The sequence below is a fragment of the Daphnia carinata genome, chromosome 8, assembly GCF_022539665.2.
Source record: "Daphnia carinata strain CSIRO-1 chromosome 8, CSIRO_AGI_Dcar_HiC_V3, whole genome shotgun sequence".
Taxonomy (NCBI): Eukaryota; Metazoa; Arthropoda; class Branchiopoda; order Diplostraca; family Daphniidae; genus Daphnia; species Daphnia carinata.
Window position 1 is genome coordinate 5,551,864 of NC_081338.1, and position 25,499 is coordinate 5,577,362.

The following is a 25,499-nucleotide window of genomic DNA, read 5'->3' on the forward strand; positions in this document are numbered from 1 at the left end:
GAAGGTTCAATTATATTTTAAATGAGCATAATTGTCAGTTTAAAACAAATTTATTTTTTAAACGCGCTAACGCCGGAATGTGCTGGCGCGCCAGTACGATCCAGCGCAATACCGTGGGAATTTTCCCTCAAAAACCTACAAAATTTAACAGTCGTTGGAATTTTTTTAAAAATCAGAGGATATACTCAAAATTGAATGCTGATTTCGTGAAAATTGTTCTTTTTTTTCATTAAGTCGACCGTTTTGGAAATACGCGAATATTTGTGCTAGCAGCTAGCGCCGTCACATACTGGCGCGCCACTTTTCACGAATAGTCGGTGTATAAAAAACGGTTAAATTCGTGAAAAAAAGAACAATTTTCTCGGAATCAGCATTCAATTTCGAGTATATCTTGTGATATTCAACCAAATCCAATGAGTGCCAATTTTTGTAGGTTTTGGAGGTAAAATTCCCACGCTCATTGCGCTGGTGCGTGCTGGCGCGCTAGTGCAATTCAGCACTAGCGGCTACTGAGCCATTCCGCGGCCAAAAGGCCGCAGTTTGACCAGCTAGAGTCCGCGGTCTGCGCCTGCACTTTACTCTCACTCCTAACAAAAAAAAAATGGCGGCGCTTTAGCTTTCACAGCAGACGAGTGAACATTTATATAAAACCCGGCAAACATGGCATCCGTGAGTAGCAAATATGTTTCTAGTTTTCCTTAAAATATTATAATCGCTTTAAGAGAGCAGCTGTTTTAGTTATAAAAATAGATCTATTAAGTATAAGGAGAATTTTTGAACTTGTTGGCTGTCATTTATCGAACAGTGTTCACAGCCTATTAGATCTTTATGCTTTTCGTTCCAAGATAATGTTTTTCAATATCTCACAGCATGCTTTGATTTCATTCTTTTTCAGAAGGCAGAAAAATCCACACCTGCAACTGGTAGCCCAGCTGACCTAAAAGAAAAAAAGAAGGAAAGAATCCTTGATTTGTCTCGTTACATGGACAAGTTGATAAGAGTCAAGTTTACTGGTAAACCACCAATTGTTGATCAATGTTAATATAAATGTAATTGCAAACCTACATTTTCACCTAATCAGGTGGTAGAGAAGCTGCTGGTATCCTTAAAGGCTATGATCCCCTCCTCAACATTGTCTTAGATAACACTGTTGAATACCTTAGAGGTGAGTCCAGATTTCCCGTCACAAAATGCTGCACAGAGGTAACCAATATCTGGTTCTGTTCTTCAAGATTCTGAGGATTCGTTCAAGTTGTCAGAAGATACAAGGCAATTAGGTTTAGTAGTTTGCCGTGGAACAGCAGTCGTCCTGATATGTCCTGCTGACGGTATGGAAGCCATCCCTAATCCGTTCATTCAACCAGAGTAATTACAACTACCTGCAACATTTGAACTGAAAATAATTTGTGTTTTCTGACTTTACAATAAAATTTAAAAAAAGGGCTAGAGGAAATAGTATAATATTATTAATATCCTTCCAAAGGCATAAGTAAAACAGATGGGCGACATAGTACGATGCTTATAGTAACTTGCAAAGTAGCGTAATACAACAGGAAATATAGGAATGCGATTAGCAAGGAGCCTACGACAGTCGAATTCAAACAATTATTTATGTACTAAATATATGGAAGTTTGGGATAGATCCCGTTTGCGTGTGTGTCATTTTCGGCCATCCAACGAAATGAACAAAGAAAACAATTGAATTAAAAGAAAAATAAAATAAATAATTCAATCTGCGACGAAAGAATCGGAATCAAATTCAGCTTCGACGGCTCGACCACCAGCAGATCGCAAAGCTGAACCCGAAATAACTGGAGAAGGGACGATTTCCCACTCGCCAAACGACAAAGCTGAATCATTCTGTTGCTGGACAAATGGGTGGAAACTACTCAATGTCACCTGATTTCCAGATTGACCTGTCAAAGATAAAAACAAATTAATTAAACAAATGATTCTAATGCAAAAATAATAATTGTTAACCAGGTGATTGGTCGCTCATAGTAACGAAACGTTGACTGGGCGACGAAGGCATGTCCGTCTCACCATTATTGCTCATATCCTGCTGCAATTGTGAGTGGTGTAACTTGTCCAGCTGCGATTCCAAGCTAAGGATTTCATTGACCAAAGCACAATGATGGAAATAGACGGGAGGATGCCCACCACCTCGGACGTCTAGCACAGGAATCCATCGTAAATAGCACTGACTCCATAACCGGAAATCAACAAAGGAATCAGCCACTGGGAGCATCGAATACACAGGCCAGTCCAGCTCATGGTACGGGATATCAGCTCCACTTGAATCATTTCCCGATACGAAATCATCCCAATCCTTGCCCAAGTCGAGTTTCAATGGCTTGGTGGTGGGCTGCAGTTTAACGTTATAACTCGGAATCGGATCATAAACTGCTGCTCCGTACACTGTCCATCGCTGTTGAGTTTGTGGGTGCTGGCCCAAATCAACAATGCCCCTAGATGCCCGGTAGGTAACGGCTGGTGATTCATGATTGCTGCTGGACATGAGTGGCATTTCCATTCCTTCTTCGATGGATGAGATCTGCTGTTGATGCGGTGAAAATGACCGGCCGTGATTGTGAAAAAGGGCTCCACGGATTCTCTTCCATCTGCTACTCGTTCCTCCACTTCCTCCATCGTTACTGCTGGCTCGACTTAAAGTCCCACCAGCGTTGCCATGTTCCGGTAGGGCTGCAAGTCCAAAGCGGCTACCCCAACTGCGACCCAACGTGTCCGTCTTCCTGTTTTGTTGTTCCGCCGCCCCGTATTCAGAGGCCCGCAAAGCAGAAAGGCTTCCGGAAATGCTATTGCGTCGGGGTCGACTCCCGCCATCATTGAGGGAGGACGAACCGGGAATCCAACATCGTAGAAGTTGATTGTTTTGGTTGTGATAGTTGGCCGGAGGTATTCCCCTGCGTTGGCGGTAAGCCGCAACGCGACAGGTGATGCTGAAAAGCGGATTCAAAAAGAGGCCGATGTCAACGTCGTGAAACTGCGACGACCAGTCCCAGACGGAACGAGAAATTAAGACAGCTGGACTTCCTTCCCCATCTTGCGGTTGCGTCATCAAATGTCGGATGCGGTCACTATCGAAGGAGAAGGTGTCAAACACCGTGTTGTGCAGAGAATCCCATAATGACGTTAAGTAGGTCTCGCTAAATTCAAAGGACATGGGGAACTGATGTTGCATTTGCCAGACGCAATCGAGGAAAAGCTGAAACAGCGGAGATTGTTGGTTTTCATATTCGCTTATACGACCGAATCTCTTCGTGAAGGCGTGGCCGAGCGTGATCCACTCTTTTTGAACGAGGCTCTGGAATCCGTTGATGGTGCGGAAGTGTGGATCCATAATCAACTGGGCCAAGGAGGATATCACAGCACTCAAATCTCTGCTTTCGGATTCTATATTTTGGTGGGAAATGAATGAATAAAAACGCCATGAAATACTAGAAACATGATATACCTTGTAGGACGACAGAGACTTGATGCTGGCTTATAGCTTCTACCACTCGATTGGCCATTCGGAGGCAAATCATAACGTGGTGAGGCCACCGTGATCCGTTGAGGAGAGACAGTGACCGGCTGTCTTGCTCCCAAAACTTTTGAATGTTGTCCAACGGGCAACAGGAGGAATCACGAAGTTTGCACCAACTGGCATGGATTTCAGCTAAAGTCGGCATTGATTTGTCCAATTCCAGGATTAAAGGCTCCCGTAGATTCGGGTGCGATTTCCTCACGTGTTCAAGCATAATACTCTCCTGTTGCCTGTTTTAAAATGAAAGTTATTTTGCCGTCCCTTTTAATTAGGATTTAAAATTGTTACGTGTCGGTGATGAAAGTATGGAGAACGGCCATCCGGACAATGACGCATTTATTAATGTGGCCCCAACACCAAACCGGTGGCCTGTTGCCCATAAAATGTTTCGATGCTTTCAAAATTTGATTGTCTGAAAGAGATCGTGGCACAACAAATCCTTGGGGCAAGCTGGCACTGAGTTGATAATTTTCGTTGGCGCTGCAAACTCGCCATCCTTCGTTGCAATGGCATCTTTCAACTTCACTCTCCCAATCTTGTCTGTTAGTGAAGAACTGCATCTCGTGGACAGTTTGAGTAGGGGGTAGCCTGATAATTAAATTCATTACTACCAGAAGGAGCTCACGTGTTACAAACTTGTGATTACGTGCACTCGAAGCTAAAGAGTAGTTCGATCCTCTTGGGAAAACTGTGATGTAAAATTGCATTGATGACGGTCTTATGAAAACCCACTGGGCAAAATTTGAAACTGTAACTATGTACACTAAAATCCTGCAAGGCAAACAGAGTAGAACATTTTTAGCATTATGGTGCAAATGTTTCAAGCAATTTCTCATACTTTACAAACAAGCTGCATCGTCTTCACATTTGTTATAATGCTTGTTCCAGGCAACAGCTTCTTTCGCCTTTCTCCATTGACCTGGTATATTTGGTCAATGTTGGCAAGGCAAACTTCATTTTGGCTCAAAAGTTTGTTTCTCTCATCCTATCAACAAGATAATCAGTTAAAATGTGAGGAATAAAATCAACGAGATTTACCTTTGGATTTCCTGCATAATTTGAAGTTGTTGATACAAAGGCAATTTTGAAGTTTGTGACATACAAGCAACCTGATATGCCGTGCTTCCTGTTACTGACTGAGGCAAATTTTAAGACATTACTGGCATAGGCCACCACCACCTCACCTGATTTGTACAAAAAATCAAGTGATAAGAAGATTAGCTCACAGCTTTACCACGAGAGAGCTTTGAATCTTCTATATTCTACAAGGATGAAAATGATTATCATAGAAATTAGCACAAGGATGGCACCAAATGTATAGCCACACATTCTTATTTTGTCCAAATCTATAATTAACATAGAACACGAATGGAAGAAAGCTTCTGCACGCGCACGCGCGCCGGCGCCTAAATTTCGCCTTTGTTTTGATTCATCTTTATGTTGTTTTTGTTTTTTTAAGAACAAAGCGGTACATTGTTGACGTAAAATTCTTGGCATTATGCCAATCACGAAGAAAATGTATTTCTGTAAATATCTACCTGGCAAAAGACAGGGTTCCAATTTCGGGTGATCTTCATCATTGTTAATCCACTCATAATCCTGCATAAACAAGTAACATGCATTCAAATTATGATCACCAAGGTCACGTAGTCAAAGGAAAAAGACAGTTGGGTTGCGGGCGCCTTCTGTCAAGAGGTAAATGTCACTCGAAGTTTGCATTACCTCATTGCGGTGTTCGGTGATATCGACATAGGTTTTGAAGGAACTCATGGCTAAAATTCCACTATATCAAAATGACGCAAAATGAGGGGTTGATAAAAAAAGGAAATTTGTTCAAGAAATCATCACGAAAGCCATACTCCCGAAACACACAAACACATTATGCAAAAAAACATGAGCTGTGTCGATTGTGTATGTGGGCCGGTCGGGCTAATGCCCAATGTTATCTAAAGTGGCTCTAATACCTTTTATGTTTTGAATGTAGGGATCGGCCCCGATTGGCTCTAATCGGGGTCCCTGCCCCACCCGGCAATCCGGGCAAAAAGTCAATCAATAATGTTCTTGCATAAATCGATTAATTGTCATCGGGGGGTTGTTTGATTGAGTTCGGGCGAAAATGTTTTCAAACAGAGCACAATCACCGAATCAATCATTTAGATATCCGTTGACTGAAACTGAGTTGGAACGAGTGGTGTATTTGTTGAATTTGAATTTTTTCTGTCTCGAGAATGAAGCATAGAACTCAAAAAGGACAAAACGCAGAGTAAAAATCAACGAATGGCAGAGGAAATGACATAATGTGTGACAAAATGATCCTAATATTGAAAGACATTTTAGTTTTTGAAATGACTTGAAAGAAGCTTTTTTTTTTTAAAGAGACAGACATATGTGAGCTGGGTCGATTGTAGCAGTGGACAATTGACATGAATGGAATGAGCAATAACAACCAGAGTTTAAAGAGAATAATAAGTCTTCAATAAGGAAAGCTTTTCCTAAAAAAAAAAAAAAATGAATTGACAAAATGTTGATTTAGAACGCTAGATGGCGCTGATAAGCGACAAAACAAACAAAACAACAAAAACGTGAATGATTTGTCGGGGTGCAGAGAGTTTTTGTTGTTGTAAAAACAGGACGCTTCTTTTGAGATCATGTGGTTATGATGAAGATCCGAGTGGGAAGAGGTTGCGGAAGGGAATGTACAAGTGTCGCTGGATGAAGACCATTTCGGGCCAGTGGCGTAGATGGATGGCCCAGTGGAAATCCGTCTCGTAGACGAGGATCAGCGTCAGGGCCATGAATGAGAACGCCGTGAAAAGGCTGGTGCCCAGCAGCAGGATCCGTTTGGTCCACATTTTACAAGGATGCTGGACGTGTTGTAATGGGCCCGATGGCGATTGACTAGCAGGAATCAAAGATCCTCCGCCAGGGGGTAGTAGAGGAATAGCAGCGCGAAGGACCTGTTCCGACAATTTGAGCTCTCGTCGTCGTCGTTGTCGTGGAACGGAGTCTGACCAGCCATCCGACGGTTCATCTTTATATCGCCTGTTTCAATCGTTCGAAATTTAATGCTATTAGATTTTATAACTTAAAAAAAAATGCGTACGAGGATGAAGAAGAATAGTGGGCCGGCGAAGCAGAATGGCGACTGCCAGAATGATCGCGCTCACGCCATTGATGATCGTGATCGGGATGAAGGGACCAGCTGTTGGGATCGGCTGCTGTGCTGCCCGTCGTGCTGCCCGCGTATCCGTAGAAATCCGAATCGATGGTTAAAGTGTCGTAACCGTTGCTATGGTGTGGCTGTTGATGCTGCAAATGATGGCGAGGCAAACCCCTGAGATCCAGGGCCACCCAACTCGCCACATCGGAACGATCGTCTTGACTCGCCCCGCTGCCGCAAGATGACGCTTCATAACTGTCGTGGCCTTCTAGAACTGTTTTTCCAAGTTCAATTTCAAGTCATTGTTTATACGAATTCAATTGATGGGGGATAAGTTTAAATGGTTAAAAAAAACAAATGAAAATCGAAAGATGGATGAGCATTGAAGGAGACAAACCGTCTTGATCGTGTTGACGGTGTCGTTGTCTTGGCAACGGTTCATCGTTGTGATTCCTCCGGCGGGAACCATTGGGAGTGGTGCGCTCCGTTGAACGATGTCGGTCAAACGAAAGGTCGTCCGTTTCCTCCTCATCGTCTCCATACTCGAAACCGTCGCCGCTGATTGGCTCCGATGTGGAACGTCGCGACGCGTAAGAAGCCGATCGATGGCGTCGATCCGTCGGATCAGTCGGATGTTCTTGACTGGCGGCGGCCGCTGCCAGTAAGGCCACCTCCTCCAGGGCGAGTTCGCGTTCAACCCGTCCCGAATAGCGAACTTTAGATCCGCGTGAAAAAAAGCTCCCGCCCGTCACGACGGCCGGAATCTCAGCAGATGACGTGAAAGTAAAGAATATCCGCTGTTCGACCGAGTAGCGCCATAGATGGCGACATGCGGAGGACGTGGCGCACTTGAAACCGACCGTGTGTTTTTTCTAATTGTTTCAAAATCGATTTTTCGGTTAAATTTATTTTAATTGGATCTCATTTTTCGTGTGGATTACCTTGGTTCTTGCATCCTGAAAAAGAATACAATAAAATGTTCAATTTTGTTCTTTTAGAAATGTGAAACATTCAGAAATGACTCACTTCCATAATGATGAGGTGAATGATGAACATTTTCCCTTCGTAATTGAGCTTGGAGATGTCGATCCAGCGGAAGTGGTGAGTCCGTCGGCCGTTGTGGAACGTGGCGACGCCACTGTGGTTCGTCCCGATATACAATCTGGCCCCTCTCGGGTCCTGTGACGAAAATGATTTAAATTAAAGCAAAAAGAAATAGATACAACATGATGGTGTACTTTGACTGGATGCGGATCGACGCCGTAAGTATCGAGCGTGGCTGCTTTTTTGAGAAATGCATTAACGGCTTGAGAGGCTGAAATGCCGACAAGAGCGCCCACTCTTCCCGAATGAAATTCCTCGACTTGATTTTCTAGTTTCTCCGATTGATTCAACACCAAATTCATTTCGGAAACGTAGCCCGGTAGATGTCGCTCCGGATCGTAATCACCCAATTCCTCTGTTTTGATATGCAATTTTTAAAATAATTATTTGTTTGTTTAAAAAATGACAACAAATACCTTGAAGGCAAAGAGCTGCGAGAAATGCGAGGTCGTGACCAGGTCCCGGGCTGTAAAGTCGGCCGTGTTGCAGATCTCGTTTTAATTGCAGGTACAATTGATAGCGAGTCGCTTCTTGAAGTCTCATCGGATCTGGCGGATAAAACTTGACGCGGAAGCACAGCACTAAATTGTGGGCATCTATTTTCAATCCCCCCAAACAAAAAAACAAACAAAAGATTACAAACAAATGGTAATGAAATGAAAAGTCAGATTCAACTACCTCTGACTTGATTGGCCACCGATTTGGTGAAATCGAACCATTTCCTCTGTTTGTGATGATCGACGTAGCGCAGACCGAAATAGTCTTTCTCCACGACATCCAGCTGCTGGCAGACGTAGTCGAGCAGGTACTGAGCTTTGCATCGAGGCTGTGGAAAGACATTGAAAAATTGCAATTGAATTTCTAATCTCTTGATCAATATGAGCAGTGTAGACAGCACAACACAGCATCAGCTGACTAGCGGTGAGCTTAGGTAACACATACGGGGGGTTTCGTAGTCGACAAGGGTGGACTTGCCAGGGTCTCTCACAGCCAATCAATAAAAAGGCCAACCTCCCCGTCTCTCTCTCTCTCTCTTCGTATTTCACTAGACTAGATATACAACTACGCTATCAGACTTGTCCATTATTCAAATAACAAGTCACACACACTGAGAAAAAAAGGACGTTCACTGGATTTGATGAAGTTTCTCTTTTAAACGATACTTTCATTTGATGTATAATTTCGATGGATAAGCCGGTTATGTCGGAAGCATAATAAATACATTTTGTTTGGTACCTGAATGTCGCATTCGATGACTTCGGAATCGTCGAGGAGCCGCACGATGCACTTGCACTCGGCGTTGACGTCGCTCTTGCTGCTGAATTTCAACATGTCGTCCCTTTTCAACTCGATTTTTTCTTGATTCACCAAACAAAATAATTTGATTGTTTTCGTTACTTAAAGAAAACTCGAGTCGAAGGCCATTGAACGTTTTCGGCTATTTTCTTTTTAACGAAAAAAATCGTGTCCTCTCCTCTGTTTTTTTTTTTGTTCGATTTTCAGACGCACGAAAGCAATAAAAGAAAATAGAAAACTAAATATCTGGCCTATTCTAAACGCCGGAAAAGGTTGCAACAGCTTCTTTTTCCCTTTTTCTTTTTCGTGCTCGATCTTCTTGTATAGGGAAATGTGGTTGAAGAGATGGTTGAAGAGAATCACAGCTCAACACAAACACAGACACACACACACACACACACAATGGCTTCCTGTTTTTCTCTTACACGACGATCCACACACACACAGACACACATACACATTCACGATCAAACGGCGGACAGCTCCTCAAAAAAATGTTGCAGAGACCGGCCACTAGACCAGCGTAGGAAAGCAGTAAAAGAAGAAGAAGAAAAAAACCGAGGAATTACGCAGACAAAACAGTGGAGCGCAAGCGCCATGCGATCCCAGCAGCGAGCTAACTCTTCTTCGATCGACCGCCTGCCGGCTTTTGCGCTAACATCTCACATTGTGCAACGAGTTATCGAATGAGATTGTCGAGAAAGCTTTTAATTTATCGCAATCGAACGTCTTCGTCATTAATGAAACCACAACAGCAGAAGTCGATTGAATTTCGAACGAAATTGTCAAGTGATGGCAGTGACACCTAGCGGTCGCATTTTTCACTCCATCATGAATTGTCCATTACTTTTTCAGTTTGAAAAATTAAATAAATAAATAAATAAATGAAGGAAAAAGCGAAATACAAAAATGCAGACACTTGTTCGTGAACGCACACGATGCACGAAAGCCGGGAAATTCGGAAATTGACAGTTCAAAGAAATAAAGAAAAAAAAAGCAGCCATTAGTTTTATCCAAAATCAAGAGAAATCAAGCCTTAGAGGGTAGTCGAATGAACGTTGAGCAAAAGTGACGGGCAAAAACAACTTGAGAATAGAGAAAGAGAGGGGTGCTAAGGTTATAAAAGGAGGTAGTCGACACGGTCGGGCCTGTCAGTTCCGCCATGTACTCGAGCGGTGGTGGTGGTAATAATATGGCCGCCGCGCCCACTAGCGTCGTCGTCCTCGATCGCGGCAATAACACCACGTGCACAATCAATTTACACGGTCAGTCCATTACTCACGCCTATTCTTATCGCTAATTCACCCCATCAGTCCATTTCCATCAAACAATCATTTCCTAACGTTTCAAGTCGTACTGTCGCTTCAAAAATGGATGTCGTATGTTTTTCGTATCCCTTTCTTTGGATTGGATTGGTTTGGTTTTGGAACTTCTTTTTTTTTTCCCCCTTTCTAGTTCGTCCCTTAACGGCAAAAAAGAAAATAGCTCACTCTTTTTTGTTTTTAAATTTATGGTTTGTTGTTTTTTTTTTGGGGAGGGGGTGCTTGCCGCCGAATGGCGCTCGTATCGCCACCGGTTTCTCTAACCCGCTGTTCCCCTCCATCCAATCTTCAAATGTCGCCTTTTTTTGTATCTCTAGACGCGCACACACAAAAACTCAACTCAAAAAAAAACAACTGAAAAGTGAACATGGACCGTCATCAGATAAAACACGAAACTCTCATACAAGAAAAAACTTAAAATGTTAAAGAGATATGGTAACCCTCATTGAAGAAGAGAAAGCCAAGTGATCGAGTTTTCCTGCGGTTTCATTCACGCTCTTTTTCTCTCCCGTCCTTGGCTCCTCCTTAGTCAGATATGCTGGTGCGTGTAATCTATCGGAATTTTTTTTTCTAAGTGCGCAACGATTTTTCCGGCAACTAAACATGGGATGAAAGTTAACTGCATTTCGTAGAATTATAAGAGATTAAAATACGATAGAACGATGAATCAAAATATTTCCCGTTAAGAAACACAAAAAAAGATGCATGTCGTATAAAACATTCCATTGCCAATGGGGGGGGGGGGGGGAATTGTGTTACATATGCACGTGTTTGTTACGCGTATTGGCATCATCTCCCTCCTGTCATCCACTACTCCAACCGCCCACTTTTTTTTTCTTCTTTACTTCCCTCCCAAAAAAAAAAAAAAAAAACTGAACGAACCACTTTTTTTCCCGTCTGTCTGACAAAAGGTTGTAAGCCAAGTTTTTTTCTTCTTCTCCAACAACAAAAAAAAAAAAAAAAAAAAACTATACGACGGGGAAAAAGGGGAAGAAACGAGTCTTAGGGTCATTGGATTGCGTCCGCGTGATGGATGTAACATTTTATTATACGACGCGCAGAAGAAGACAAAAGAAACGGATAACATTAAATCGTTTTTTGTGTGTCTGCTTTAGGCGCTACGGTGGTTTCGTGGCGAGTCAACAATCAAGAGCAACTCTTTGTCAGGTAAATGATTTGTCTTTGTGTTCTTAACACGGCTTAAAGATCCATTTCGATTTCGTTGCAGCAAACAGGCCGTGTTTGACGGGAAGAAAGCCATCCGAGGAGGGATCCCCTTCGTTTTCCGTAAGTTATTTAACTTTGACCTTAATCGCTTTACTGTGTCTTGCTCCTATCTCTCTCCTTGCTGGTGCTGCAAGGCACATATCCTCCGCCTCCGTCCCTCCGCTCTGTGTGCCAGCCATGTTCTGTCAATCCTCAAATGATGGATGATGATCGTTTCGGGCTCACTCAGCGGTCCCCCTGACTTCAGCTTCAGGGTAAAACGACCCACAATATACAGATATGTAAAAAGAGAAAAAAAAAAAACCGAACTCCTGTCCTGCCCAAAATGGGAATGCCTTGGTTTTGCCACCCGAAATGAATGTGGCAACGTTGCAAAGCGGCATGTGTCAAAATTGTAAACATCATCAAATAAAAAATTAAGTTTTTCTTTTTACAGCTCAATTCGGATCGTGGAATTACGGACCTCAACACGGATTCGCTCGTGTCATTCGCTGGCATGTCGAGAAACCGCCTGAAAGATTACCGTCTGGTGATATTGAAGCCATGTTCTGCATTGTGGACAACGAGGTGACCAGGTCTATGTGGAACTTTCCGTTCCGCCTCTCTTACCGGCTTATCCTGCGTGAAAAAGAACTTCACTTTAACATCGGCGTCTACAATGTCGGAAAAGATGTCACCTTCTCCTTCAATTTGCTCCTGCACACCTATTTTAAAGTGCCAGACGTTCGCAGGTGTCAAATCACTGGATTGCAAGGATGCACTTTTGTTGACAAGGTGATTTCGATCAGTTAAACCCTTTCCGCCTTGCTCTGCTAACACATTCCTTTTTCATTGGCCAAAAATAGACTAGAGATGGAGCTATTTACCAAGAGGTCAGAGATGTCGTCACTGTCAACGAATACACAGACAGAGTCTACCAAAACACACCCCAAGAGCACATCATCACTAATGTGGTTTCAAACAGGAAAATGAGGATTCAAAAGTACAACTTCCCTGATACAGGTATTCACAAGAAAGCATTTTTTAATAGTAGATTTTAATTCTTACTTGTTTTTAGTGGTGTGGAATCCTTGGGTTGAGAAAGCCAGGGAAATCCAAGATTTCGGTGATGATGAATACCCCAATATGATCTGCGTTGAAGCTGGACATGTATCAGCGCCAGTGATTCTTCTACCTGGCAATGCATTTGAGGCATCTGAAATCCTTCAAGTCATGTGAGATGATGCCGAATTCAGCAGAGAAAATCTGCAAGAAGAATCCAAGATGACCATTTTTCGATTGCTCCCTACATAAAACAAATTTTTCATCATTATTGAATTTCAACGTTACAAACTGAATTAGCGCCCAAAATCAAACTTTCAAAAGATTAAACTAAATTTTCAAAACAAATTTCATATTATACTTTACCCAAGGGAACTTTTTCGTATTAAACTGTGTTGATGGCACAGAAAAATCCATTTTTTTAGCAATAGTGAGCTATGATTTCTTTTGTCGACCTCAAAAATGCAATTTTTTTTTCGAACCAAGCATATAGACAAGGTTAGGTGATCATAAAAAGTTTTTCTTACTTGTATCGATTTCCTCTTGTGTACAACTAAAAAATGTTGCGCTCTCGAGTTCAGATATATCACAAATATTCGATTGTCTTCGGTCGCTCGTTCCCCGACAAAACCCAGTGAGACAAAAAATTTCGTGATTGTTGTTTCATTCTTTCTCATGGCTCCTTTCTTTTTTTGTTATTTCTACATTTATATAAAACCCTGGTTTTTCAGAATGTTCAAATGCATAAAAGGATGACGTTCAATAAACGTTTTTTTAATTCACTACATGTGAGAGATGAGACTGCCATGCGGTTTTCACAACATCCCGCCTCGTCATCAGCTGCTGCTCATTCTTTTGTTCATATAATATGCTCCTTGCTCAGCTGCTTGTTTTTGTTTTTTTGTTTGGATTTGCCGCCTTGTTCTGGCGCAAAAACTGGCAACGCTATGAAACAAAAGACGATCAACCCTCAAAGAAGGAGGACCCTAGAGGGAAAAGGCAGAAACGCATCATCTCTCATTCACCGAGAGTACGACCTAAAGAAAACTTGGGGCGAAAGCCTGTTTCCCTCTCCTGTGCTATTATTATTTCATACCACTTTATTTTTCATTAAGTTTTGTTCTACACGATTCTTTTTATATTAGCACCATGACCCGTAAGTTATTTGTTTTGTTTTTTACTGGTTTACTTTTGACGTTATCAAAGAGAAATGGGTCAAAATGATCTAGTAGCTTCCATAACGTTTCTGTCAAATGTTTTCTTTTGTTCTTTAGGTGGAAACCAACGCGATCTTGCTCGTGATAAGGCAGCTAAAAAAGCAGCAGATTTACAAAAGAGCAAATCAGCTGCTGAGAAGGAAGGTAATAAGGGATTGTCTCTTGAAGCTCGCAAACAGAGGTACTTAACTTTTTTTTAAATTAAACCTTTTGCTATTGGTACATTAATTATATGTTATAGAGATGCTGATCTGATGAGAGAGAAACAAAAACTGAAGGACCTCAAAGCTGCAGAGGCAGCAGCAAAGAAATGAAGCTTGACCAAATTTATAAACTTTGAGCTGTGCACAAAGGACAAAACACAGTATATTCACTTATCAAATCCACTGCTTTTTATTACCAAAATCATGGTTTATTGATCCCTGATTGCATACATATGCTCTCTTTATTCATCTATATTGCTAAATGCTAAGCAATAAACATAAAAACCTCACAAATTTAATACATAAAAACCTCACAAATTTAATACTGTCATTTTTATATACAATTGAGAGGTTTCTAATTTTGGAAAAAAATTAAGCCCAAAACTTCGAGATAGGTGTGTAATGTTATTCCATTCTGTACATTTAATGACACCAATAAATCTCAGGTTCATACATTTCACTAAATGCTGGACTAAACCAACTTATGGAGGTCTCACATTGATGGACTTTATAGTAGCACTTCATATATCATACACTGATTTCAGTGCCTGCAAGAAAAGAAAGTGAATAATAACTGGGGATAAAATTAAAGTTATTTTCAATTAACTACCAATTCAGGTTTGTCATAACCCAACTCTTCAGGGGTGTTCAATCCCAACTGGTCCAAAGTTGGGCGGATTTCCTGATAATCAGGGAAATTTCAATAACTGAACATTTATCATAAAATAAGATTACCATTTAATTTACCTGCAGAATGTATGGATAAATTTCTTTTTTATTTCCACATTTGTCCTTAACAGTTTCCAAGAACCTGACAGCTAGAGAATAATCATTGAGCCTACGGCAGGCATTGAGGGCAGCAATGATAATTTTGGGCTCAGGAACAAGATCCATACCGCTCAAATCGTTCATGGCCTGTTGGCAGGAGTTGGAAAACAGTTTAGTTTAAACTAACATATAAAGAAAAATCAAAACAAATCAACCTTTCTGCATTCCCAGCCATCAATGTCTTTGCGGTTGAAGAAAGCTTCATAGCGGGCATCGAATTCAACGTCTGACTCGGTGGAGTGCTTAGACATAAAGCGTACACCGGCTACAATGAAGACCAATAGATATTTCCGTTAGCCATCTTTAGAAATCACATTTTAAGATAAATAGTTTTACCAATGCATTTGCAATTGTTGGGTACTGCCAAATTGCGGGCAAAAGAAGCGGTGCGAGCCAAACCCGATCGGAACATCTCGCTTTGTTAAAGTCACGTAGGTACCAACAACTCGATCAAAACTTGCCCGTCCAATATGGCGAATCGCGGCAGACGAAAGGGACGACTAGCTAGATTTCGCCAAGGTTGCCGATGAAGAATTGTCTTACTATTCGATAATTCAAAATTAACACATAACTAAGAAAATAACCTTGTTAAATTTTTTAAATTTTTTCTATTTGATATAAAACTATATTCACCTACAGTACATAAAAAAGTTTATGGCACAAGATATCTAAAGTAACTGGCAGTGAGGCAGTGGAACTTATGCAAAACCAAATGTGCCGATTGTCGAATTGGAGCGTTTTGACAATCAAGTAAAGCAAAAGCACACGTTGAACCATTCTTATATGCAAATTTGAATCAGGTATTAGAATCAGAAGAATACGGTTGACGAGCCAATAAAATGGCTGTAACGAATAACGAAAGCTACAACTTGTGTTGCTCTTTCCATACAAATGCCAAGATTTAAATTGCCTAGATGGAAAGTAGCAAAACGAAATGGCTGTATGTCATGAGTAAACGGGTCGGAATCAGCATAATCGAATTATTTTATATCTTGGCAAGGGTTCCCATCGAGAAAAAAGCGCCCATTTCAACATGGGCATTCTAAACAATTAGTTGATGGCCGAAAGTTACGATTTACATTGGAAATTGTGCAATTCAGCCCGCGTTAGTGCAAATAACAAAGAAAGTTATAAAGTGCGCAGTTATGAATGTAATGGATCATTTGCAAATTGTTAAGAATTTGATGTCCATGCATGAAACGATTTGACAGTGAAAACTCGGATCATGATTCGTAGTTAATCGCCAGATGTCTCCTTCGTAGCTGTCTTGCCAAAAATTTTATTGGCCAAATTCGGCTAACTTATTCGTATTATTATCTGCGCTGAAAGTTTTTATTTCTAGATAGTTTGTTGTGTTCATCGACGTGTTCGTGAGTGTGCATCTGCTAACCTATGGTAAGAGAGAGCTTAATTGATTTACTGAGTCTTCCTTCTCTACAGAAAGCAAGTATCCTTTGTCAGCTAAAATTCTTGTTCCAGCTGTTTTTGACTTCCTGCTGAGATTCTTATGTTTTCAAGGCCAACGTTCTCGAATACTTCGAACTAGATCCACATTTTTATTGACAGGATTAAAGAACTTTGATTTTCTGCTGAGTAAATGGACAGCTTTCCATTGCCAGTCTTCAACTTGATAGAGTCTGAAGATGAAGAAGATCATGAGGTTCTTGAAGTCCAAGAAGTCAAAAGCACTAGATATGATCATTTGCACAAGCTGTTGAATGATAGGAGCCTTTCACTACCTACTCACAATCCCAATACCATTCTTAAAAAGCTTGAAGCCATAGCTGAAGAAAACTTGTTAAAAAAGGATCTGAAAGAAACAGTAAATATTTAAAAATAAATATTAAAGATTTTCAAAAGTCTAACCTATGTGTTTTTTTTTGTAGTGTTGCACTTTGCCTGGAAATCCAAGATCAACCTTTTTAATGGTTTTCAGTCCAGATGGGTAATGTACCAACAATATTCATCTACTGCAGAAAAAAGTTAATAACCCTTGTTGTGTGTTTAGCTCCAAAGTTGCTTCATCACATGGTGACCACAACATCAATGTGACAGACCTAAGAACAAGCAAGTGCATCTCCACCCTGACAGGGCATCCTCGCACACCATGGTGCATTGCCTTCCATCCCCATCGTAATGACATTCTTGCATCAGGATGTCTAGGAGGGCAAGTTCGTGTCTGGGATTTATCTGTATGTTTGTCTTACAATGTTTAGTTTATGACATGTCCTCCAATTATTTCATACTGCTTTAATTTCTAGGGAGGAAGTGAAATGTGGTCTGTTACTGCTACAGAAGTGACAACAGTTATAGCGTCCTTGGCTTTTCATCCTAGTGAAAGGTTGCTCGTAATTGCTACCAATAGTACACTGTATTTCTGGGATTGGAATATTCCCCAACCGTTTGCTAAGTGCAGCACAGCGAATGAGAAGCAAAAGCTAAGGTATTGTTTTATTGATGGGAAAAAAAAAGAAATTTGTTGTCACTAACAAATATCATATCGGACCATTTTAGATATGTTAGTTTCGATCCATTGGGTAACTGGTTACTCACAGGAATATCGAATACTTTTGGCACGTCCGCATCGTTCGCTCCTGGGACCACCTCGTCCCTGTCGGGTAGTTCCTTGACACTAGGAGGCCCTGGTCAAGTAACTCATCCGATTAATTACAGAATGGAACGCAATGAACAGGAACGGGAACGTAACCTTCAGAGTCGTTATCAAGTGAGTGTGGACATCCTATTATGTTTAATTTGATTCACTAATGCATTTAATACATTTTTTCTTTCGTAAATTTAGACATTGCTTGACCAGTACGAAAGATTGAGGGTTCGCTATCAGGAACTACGTCATCGCGCTGCGGAACTAGAACTGAACGCCAGTTCCAGTCAGAGTACTAGCACCGGAACGGTAGCTTCGTTTAGCATGAATAACGATGCTCCATCATCTGCTCCTACCGTTGCTACCATTAATGTTCCCGTGGTTGAGCAATCCACGATCAACAGGACTAGTCCACCCCTTCCTACACCTGATACTTCATTATTGAACACGTCTTCATCCAGCGATCGATTCTGGCGTACGCTGATGAATGCAGCTGAAAATCTGCGAGCCCTAAGCAATATCGGTCGAACTTTAAACACCAATCAACGACAGGCAGGTGGACCAGCAGAAGGTCCTTCGAGATCGAGTGGAGCCTCCTTAGACCAAGATGCTCGAATGAGAATTCAGCTCCTCAGCCGACATATCGAAAATATGCAACGCATTTGCCGTTCTCACCTTGAAATGACTCGTCATCGACGCCAAGTTTATCGATTGCAGCAAATCCGTCGCATTCTGGAAGACCTGAGGGAGCAAATTCGTTACCTTCAGGTTTGCGTCAGAGATAGTCTGGATCTTGTGTCTCGTTTGCGGACGAGCCCAGCAGGAAGCAGCACGTCCTTGTCGGCCCAACGTCCAACTTCTAGTCATCGTGAATCTACTGCCTTTGCCAATAATCGTGAGACTGCTGGCACCAGTACCGCCGGCTCAAATCACGAAGGTGATTTACAGTTCACCAGCAATGGCAGAATGGTGATGGGATCGCGGGCGTATTCGCCAATTCAATGCCGACGTTTCACCAATTATTTATTTGGGCGTTTACGGCGAATCGGACTCCAACATCATCGTGATAATCCGAGATTACGCCATAGTTTTGTGGCGGGACGAGAAGCCAGATATCCGATCCGGTAGGTTGAACCTTTTAAATTCTTTTGGTGTTTCAACTTTGACGTTTCATTTTGCACAATGCAGCAGGTTGGGTCTTTATCGTGGCGATTCGAGCTCTTTGTCTGGCAATCCTGTCGAACAGATTGATCCCCAGCCAGGACCTTCACGTGATTATTCGATGGGAACTGGTCAGCGAATTTTATTGAAAGTTATGAAAATCATTTCTTTTATTAAAATTTCTTTTTCTATAAAAACAAATCAAAAAAGAGTGTGAATTTGACGAAGTGATGCCCAATCTCGAACGAGGACTGGGATCGAGCAGTAATTCGTTTGGATGGAGGAGGTCCCGATTCTCGCGGATGTCGCGGCGAAACAATAACATTAATCTGATGCATCCAACGCACAGAAGCAATTCCCTTCTTCATACTCGTCATTCAGGCATCCAGCGACGCAAACCTTCGCTTCTTAGTCGCATTTTCCACGGACGTACGCTCCAAAATCAAATCAGATCGTTGGCCACGTATCACTCGACATTGGAATCCACCGCACCCGTGAATCTGGAATCTGGACGTCCAAGCGATCAGGTAATTTAAATTAAAATTATGCTTCAAGTGCAAATTCATTAATTTCTGGATTTCTTCTAGTCCTTGCGTCCCTTGATGGAGCGTCTGGAATCGCATTTTAGGCTTCAACGACAGACAATGGGCATTTTAGCCCAGTTAAACGAGGCAGCCGTTGCTAACGGCATTGGGAGCAATGTCGAAGGGAACAACCCGACTCCAGCAGCAACACCTGGAGAGAATTCTGTTGACGGTGGTGGTTTGCCCACGGCTAGTTTTAGTGATAGTAGCGTATCTTCTCGCGGCGGGCCGTGGGCCTCTAATGTCCTTCACAGTATCCGCCATTTTCGAGCAAGAAGGGACGCCTTTGAAAGAGCACGTTCTTTCGAATCCAGGTAATTATCATAAGATCAAATTCCATTCAACTTAAAATAAATGTTTTTGAAATCAATAAGATTGTCTTCAAACAGCAATGCGGATCGTTTTCAACCGCCGAGACGAATGGATAGCAACATCGGAATTCCTCCTCGTTTCCGCCCGTCACGTCCGTTTGAAGATGAAGACAGCTCTGATACTGACACAGGTAATAGCACGACTCAGTTGAATGTACACATTTTATCGAACGTTTTATTGCGGGGTTAAGACGTGGCGGCAGAGTCGGCGAATCCAGCAGCTAATCGTTGGCGTCAATCCAGTCCAATCCGTTCGCCACGAGGTGTAGAGCAGCGCATGAGGTATTGAATTGAAATTGATTTTAATTCAAATCTAATCGCCATTTTCTTGGTAGGCTCTTGTGGAGAGAATATTTGTCGCAAGTTGTCCACGTCCAACTGAACAGCATGGGTGAAAGCACCAGCCAGCAACCTGGCACAGCGCAAGAGAGTGGCGATAACGATCAAGAACGAACACGTTATCGTTTATGGCTCTCGACTATGGTTGAAAGTCTAACGAGTTTCTTTTCCCAGCATGGAATCAATTCCTCTGATTCAGCCGATGCAACGCCTCCTCCTCCTACCCCATCGACGCCCATCACTAGACCCTTACCTGGAACTCCTCTACCATCTAGACCTGGATCGTCATCAGCTGCCGGTCAATCGTTCCCTTACGTTTCACGTTTCTCCAACGCCATGAGAGACGAAGGATTCATACCGGCCACAGAAGAAGGTCCGACATCTCCGGTGATGGCTCCGCGTTCTACTGCTGGTCCACACCACGCTCCACCTCCTTGGAGAGTATTCCCGCGTGTAGGGCACGGTATGGGTGGCATAGGTGGATCAGCTGGAGTTTCCTTTGGAATTGGCGGAGCCGATCAAGGTCCAGGACAGCAACGTTGGAACCTTCGTCGTAACGCCGAGTCGCAGGTTTCGCTCAGCGCTCATTTGACGTACCGCATCCAAGCTTGGGATTTTTGCGCCAAAGACGGATTCATCCCCGATATCCGCGATCCGCACGCTAACATCGTCGTTCCCGAAAGTAAAATTCATAATGACGCTAGTGTTGACGTATCAGCCGATGGACGATTTCTCGTTACTCTCGTCCCTTGCACTTCTCTTACTGGAGCTCTCATTAGTAAGTACTTCTTTTTTTAGAAATTTCGTGTGTCGCTATTAATGTTTCTTACCGTTACAGGTCTTCATAGTCTAGAACCATCACGACTGGGTTTGTGTCTGGCGCAGGTGAACGTTGATCAGTTTGTTGTTTCGGTCAGCATTTCGCCAACGTGTCGCCATCTATTGCTCGGTTTGGCAAGTTCTCGTGCTCTCTCCGTTACCAGTCGTGATCACGCTCTTCCTACGCTCTGGGCCCAGGTGTATCAAATTCCTATCAAAGTCTTTCAAACACAGAGAAATGGATCGTCAGCCATTACTACTACTGCTGCAGCTGCCAGCTCAACTAGTGGTGCTGTTCATAGCGTTGTTGGCGATTTGACAGTTGAACATCATCAAAGTAGTCGTCAACTGTTGGAGAAAAAACCGAGCATTCCACCACCGCAAGGTAGCCTGCTCCACGTGCGTGATTTAAGTCAAACGGCTGATGTTGGATTGACCAGTCTTAACTGCATTCGCTGGATACCAACGGCCGGACAAGGGTTTGTATTGGGCACTAATAAGGGTCATCTCAAAGTGATTGGCTGATTGACAGGATTGTGTTTGTTTTTTGTTTTTTCTTTTCGTTTCTTTTTTATATGTAGGAGCTATAAAAATAAATTTTCAGACGCGTTTGTGTTTTAATTGTTTTCAACTTCATATGGACAGATGAAGTAGTGCAAACCTAGGACGCTAGATGTCGTTCTAGAACAAGAAAATATTCTGATTTACCACTAACTGGCAACAATGCATTTTTAGTTAGCTTTCAAATGTGATACATGGTTCATTCAGAGAAAGAAAAAATAAGTTTGGTTTTAATGACTTCATTAGATATTACTAATTATCTTCCCAAACTTGGTTTAGTTGCCGCAGTTATCGGTTTGGTAGAATGCACTCGGCATGTTATCAGCTATCTGCAGCGAAAGCGTACGAAGCAGGTCATCCGAAAAGTGATGTTCTTCCCAGATAAGAAAATAGCCTGTAAAGATTTTTTTGACGAAATTCAAGGCTGCTCAAGGGTTAGCTGCGACTTCAGTCACACAAAGACTGGTTTCAGGTATAACACACCATTAAGAGATCTGTCGGGTGTAGTTAATCGCCTCATTTATTTGCATGACAGCCACCTCCTTTCCTACCTAAAGTCTGCAAAGAAATCAATCGACATTGCTGTTTATTGCATCTCTTGTTTTGAGATAGCTGATGTCGTGTTGCAACGTCACAAAGTTGGAGTCAGAGTTCGTGTGATTACAGACCTCAGTATGGAAGCTGCGTTTGGATCTCAAAACCATCGTTTCATGAAGGACGGTATGTATGCTGGTGACTGTAAAACTTAAAATAATTCTCCATGTAGCTTTTCTTTTAGGAATTAGAGTACAGATCAACAAACCTCCATTCCTGATGCACCATAAGTTTGTCATCATTGACGATAAAGTGCTTTGCTTTGGCTCATTCAATTGGACTTCTCAAGCAGTCACTGGGAATAATGAATCTGTTGTCGTGACGAATGATCCCTGGGTAGTTGAACCTTTTTGTGCCGAATTCAAGAAGCTGTGGGTGGAAACCAAACCAGACAACTAAATTTTATGAAAATTCTAGATAAAGTACACAACTTTTTTTTGTACGATTTTGGCTAAATAATTGTATAATTTTTCAAAACGTGAAGTCTTTGCTAACATTTTTCTGTTTTTATTTCACAGCAGGGATTAATCAGAAAATCACCGGCGAGCTCAACGAACGCCAGCGACTCATGGACTAAAATTTCAAACGTGCGGGTACAGGCCTCGTTCAAAAAACGTATTCGTATAACCCAACAGCACCCAAAGCATAGCAGCTAGTCCAACAGGGTTTCAAACAAGCCAAAAAAGCGGCATAATTTTCTTGGATTGTAAGAACAAAACAGCAGTTGAGATCAACTTGTTTATAGTAGACTTTGTGTTATTATTGCTCAACAATACAGAGTTGTAGAATACTAGCATTTAAGAGTATCAAGCGTCGAATAAAATATGAGTAGCAACTTTGTATCAGAAATTTCTACTGCAGACGGTCTCCGAAACACTATAGCCACCTATTGGTACGATTTTCAGTTTTCTGCATTGGGTTTCAGCGATCGTCCGGGGCTAGAGTAAGGGCTGTAGCAACTTTCACTTCTAATCATTCAAATGCCATAAGGTTCACGTGTAAAAGATATTAATTTTCGTAATCCTTGCTTAATTTAGTTAAAAATACATTATTCCGATTCGAAATTGAACGCTGATCACGAATATCGGCTCTGTTTTGACATTGGGCTTAACAAAATCGAGAAAAACGAAGAAAATGACCGTGGGAAAATTGCCTCCAAAACCGTCAAAAATTGACCATCGTTGGAATTGCTTGAAAATGACAGAATATACTCAAAATCGAATGCTGATTCCGGGAAAATTGCTATTTTTTTCATAACATCAACCGTTTTGGAAATACATAGGATTGAATAACTTTGATGTGTCACGCTAGCGCTGTAGCGTACTGGCGCGCCAGTAGTTATTATATTCGTTGTATTTCCAAAACGGTGACAATTATTTTTGGAAAAAACCATATCTTTATTGCTTTACTAAACAAATATGATGGGGCAATCCGATAGTTTTATTTCCATAGCCAATTTAAATTTTTCTGGTAACTTGTTTGGCTTTGACGGGCACTGGTTAATTGCTTTAAAAATGTGTTCGATTTAATACTGTTCTAAAATAAATAAAATGGGTTATTTTATTTTTTTTATTTACATTTATAAAAATAATAAAATTTTTTTTGAAGCAATGGCGTCTATAAGAACCGATCACGGACAGTCGACGTATGATCTCAGTGCTATACCACAGCGCCCTACCACAGCGCGACACCACTATTAGTCACATATTATATAGCTCCGGTATTAGAACGAAGGTCGATGAAAAATAAATTTGTTTGAGATGTGCGGTCCTGGCACAGTGGTTACCACCTTCGCTTCGCATTCTGAAGGCCCCGGGTTCAAGTCCCGACACCGCCACCTTCCCACCAAATCTTCAATCAAGATACGCAAGATTCATCGAATTACGCAAGCTTCTACAACAGATCGCTAGATTCTACGCCTTCAAGAAAGAAAAAAAGAAGAGAGAAAACAAGAAGAAAGAAGAAAACAAGAGAGAAAAGAAAAGAGAAAAAAGAAGAGCCATGCCTACTATTAAGGGGCTAAATGGCACACCAAAAAAAAAGCCTTGCCAGGCTAAAATTGGCAAAAATAGCCTTGCCAGGCTAAAAATCGATCTGTAGTACTGTTCACTACGGGAAGATCGAACCACAAGCTGAAAGGTAGAGAAGAGGTGATCGTTGAACGTAGGCTGTTCGTTAGCCTCCCCACGGCCTGAAAGACGGCTCGTGGATGCAGGCAGCTTATCATCGGGATATGTGACCCAATTCGCTACCCGTAAGTTTTTTTTATGTTATATATCTATCATACATCCTATATATCTATCATACATTCCTTTTTGTATCTAACATTAGGGCGTGTTAGTGTTGCCTTATATTGTTGTTGTTGATGAAGTTGATGAAGTTCAAGCATGAATGAGTTGGTTTTGTAAGTAGCTGCAAATAGAGAATGTTTGGTAATATTATTCATTGTCGAGGCAGAGAACTATATATAAGCTATACAACAATATAACAATATAACAAGCTATATATAACAAGCTGGACCCGAGTTCGAATCTAGCCTCAGTCATTTCTTTTTTCCCTTTCCTACCGTAAGCTGGCCACGCGCGGCGCTAGGTTCCACTTTCCACTGTTTTTCCCACACATTTGAATTCTGCATTCGTTACCAAACAGTGCAAAGTGGAGCTCGGTTTGGGGTATTACGCCCCTCTGGCAATGCAGTTTTAGGCGTTGGAGGTATTGCGCGCTGACAGGCCGTTATTATAGTAGGCCATGTGAGCATGGTGTACAAGGATGGTGAAACAACTCTCCATTTTAAGGCCTATCTCGAATGATGCCTGTTTCATAGGAGGTGGGTGTGGCCTAATTGAGGTTAGATATAGCCAACGCCACCATCATATATACTAGTGTCGCGGTTAAAATGTTATTACAAATTCTGTGGTCTAATGGATAGAACACTCGCTTGCAGAACGGGAGTCTCGAGTTCGAACCCAGTACAAGACTTTCTTTTTTCTCCTTTCCTATTGCTATATAAATTTAATTCATTATAACGGGCTACTTTTAAACAAAAGAATTGATCATGAAATTTATTCTAAACGAACTAAACGTCAAATACAATGATATAATAAAAGAAAAGTTATTTGGTAATTTGATAGCTAAGAGGTAATGGGATAATGGGACACGTCCCCTTGTTTGGACTTAGAAAATTTTTCAAGCAGGTGCAGCCTTTACCTTTTACTTCAATATCGGCCACTAGGCGTCTCTGGCAATATCTAACCTAGACCCCAAATAGCCATCAGCCGAGATAGGCCGTTATAACGAAGAGTTCTTTCACCATCCTTATACACCATGATGTGAGTATGCCATGAAAGTAACAGCAGGTAACAGGGATTTTTCTGGGGATTTTATTTTTTTAAAATAGGGATTTATGTCCCCAGTCTGGCAACGTTCTAGGGATACCACTTTGCGGAAAGTGGAAACACTGGAAATACCTCACTCATTCCCGCATTTTTCGCCGCCACTGTGGTCGATGCATTCGCCAGAGATT

The 25,499-nt window shown here is 41.7% G+C and overlaps 7 protein-coding genes across 9 annotated transcripts; 4 read left to right on the top strand and 3 right to left on the bottom strand.

The window, feature by feature from the left end:
• Positions 1-605: 605 nt before the first annotated feature.
• On the top strand, positions 606-1,451 carry LOC130699158 (U6 snRNA-associated Sm-like protein LSm7). Its single transcript, XM_059496492.1, has 4 exons — positions 606-669; positions 896-1,013; positions 1,082-1,165; positions 1,233-1,451. Exons 1-4 carry the CDS (start codon positions 661-663, stop codon positions 1,367-1,369), a joined length of 348 nt encoding a protein of 115 aa, XP_059352475.1. The 5' UTR covers positions 606-660; the 3' UTR covers positions 1,370-1,451.
• LOC130699160 (myotubularin-related protein 12-like) lies at positions 1,445-5,425 on the bottom strand. Its single transcript, XM_057521467.2, has 9 exons — positions 5,270-5,425; positions 5,086-5,146; positions 4,586-4,731; positions 4,386-4,532; positions 4,194-4,318; positions 3,836-4,135; positions 3,476-3,777; positions 1,981-3,414; positions 1,445-1,916 (listed from the first exon to the last, which is right to left on the bottom strand). Exons 1-9 carry the CDS (start codon positions 5,315-5,317, stop codon positions 1,729-1,731), a joined length of 2,751 nt encoding a protein of 916 aa, XP_057377450.1. The 5' UTR covers positions 5,318-5,425; the 3' UTR covers positions 1,445-1,728.
• A 306-nt stretch (positions 5,426-5,731) lies between these two features.
• Positions 5,732-9,733, bottom strand: LOC130699162 (FERM domain-containing protein 3-like). Its single transcript, XM_057521469.2, has 9 exons — positions 9,048-9,733; positions 8,490-8,637; positions 8,228-8,407; positions 7,946-8,166; positions 7,734-7,886; positions 7,649-7,663; positions 7,105-7,579; positions 6,651-6,981; positions 5,732-6,589 (listed from the first exon to the last, which is right to left on the bottom strand). The coding sequence occupies exons 1-9, from the start codon at positions 9,141-9,143 to the stop codon at positions 6,202-6,204; spliced, it is 2,007 nt and encodes a 668-aa protein (XP_057377452.1). The 5' UTR covers positions 9,144-9,733; the 3' UTR covers positions 5,732-6,201.
• A 493-nt stretch (positions 9,734-10,226) lies between these two features.
• LOC130699168 (uncharacterized) lies at positions 10,227-13,482 on the top strand. The gene is made up of 6 exons (XM_057521476.2): positions 10,227-10,372; positions 11,545-11,596; positions 11,658-11,716; positions 12,093-12,430; positions 12,502-12,658; positions 12,714-13,482. Exons 1-6 carry the CDS (start codon positions 10,270-10,272, stop codon positions 12,872-12,874), a joined length of 870 nt encoding a protein of 289 aa, XP_057377459.1. The 5' UTR covers positions 10,227-10,269; the 3' UTR covers positions 12,875-13,482.
• Positions 13,483-14,502: 1,020 nt separating this feature from the next.
• On the bottom strand, positions 14,503-15,446 carry LOC130699171 (cytochrome c oxidase subunit 5A, mitochondrial-like). Its single transcript, XM_057521478.2, has 5 exons — positions 15,282-15,446; positions 15,101-15,210; positions 14,865-15,032; positions 14,728-14,799; positions 14,503-14,665 (listed from the first exon to the last, which is right to left on the bottom strand). The coding sequence occupies exons 1-5, from the start codon at positions 15,355-15,357 to the stop codon at positions 14,639-14,641; spliced, it is 453 nt and encodes a 150-aa protein (XP_057377461.1). The 5' UTR covers positions 15,358-15,446; the 3' UTR covers positions 14,503-14,638.
• Positions 15,447-16,192: 746 nt separating this feature from the next.
• Positions 16,193-21,432, top strand: LOC130699159 (uncharacterized). Of its 2 annotated transcripts, XM_057521466.2 has the most exons (14): positions 16,193-16,340; positions 16,512-16,767; positions 16,832-16,890; positions 16,954-17,137; positions 17,207-17,388; positions 17,460-17,670; positions 17,746-18,671; positions 18,736-18,839; positions 18,919-19,235; positions 19,296-19,606; positions 19,667-19,794; positions 19,855-19,945; positions 19,999-20,780; positions 20,841-21,432. In XM_057521466.2, the coding sequence occupies exons 2-14, from the start codon at positions 16,543-16,545 to the stop codon at positions 21,344-21,346; spliced, it is 4,026 nt and encodes a 1,341-aa protein (XP_057377449.1). In that variant the 5' UTR covers positions 16,193-16,340; positions 16,512-16,542; the 3' UTR covers positions 21,347-21,432. The 2 variants fall into 2 exon arrangements, with proteins under 2 accessions (XP_057377449.1, XP_059352395.1); XM_059496412.1 differs by having other exon boundaries at positions 16,231-16,767; positions 18,739-18,839.
• A 132-nt stretch (positions 21,433-21,564) lies between these two features.
• LOC130699181 (uncharacterized) lies at positions 21,565-22,769 on the top strand. 2 transcript variants are annotated; one of them, XM_057521485.1, is made up of 4 exons: positions 21,565-21,854; positions 21,918-22,102; positions 22,161-22,398; positions 22,495-22,769. In XM_057521485.1, the coding sequence occupies exons 1-3, from the start codon at positions 21,577-21,579 to the stop codon at positions 22,373-22,375; spliced, it is 678 nt and encodes a 225-aa protein (XP_057377468.1). In that variant the 5' UTR covers positions 21,565-21,576; the 3' UTR covers positions 22,376-22,398; positions 22,495-22,769. The 2 variants fall into 2 exon arrangements, with proteins under 2 accessions (XP_057377468.1, XP_057377469.1); XM_057521486.1 differs by having other exon boundaries at positions 22,498-22,769.
• Positions 22,770-25,499: the final 2,730 nt, after the last annotated feature.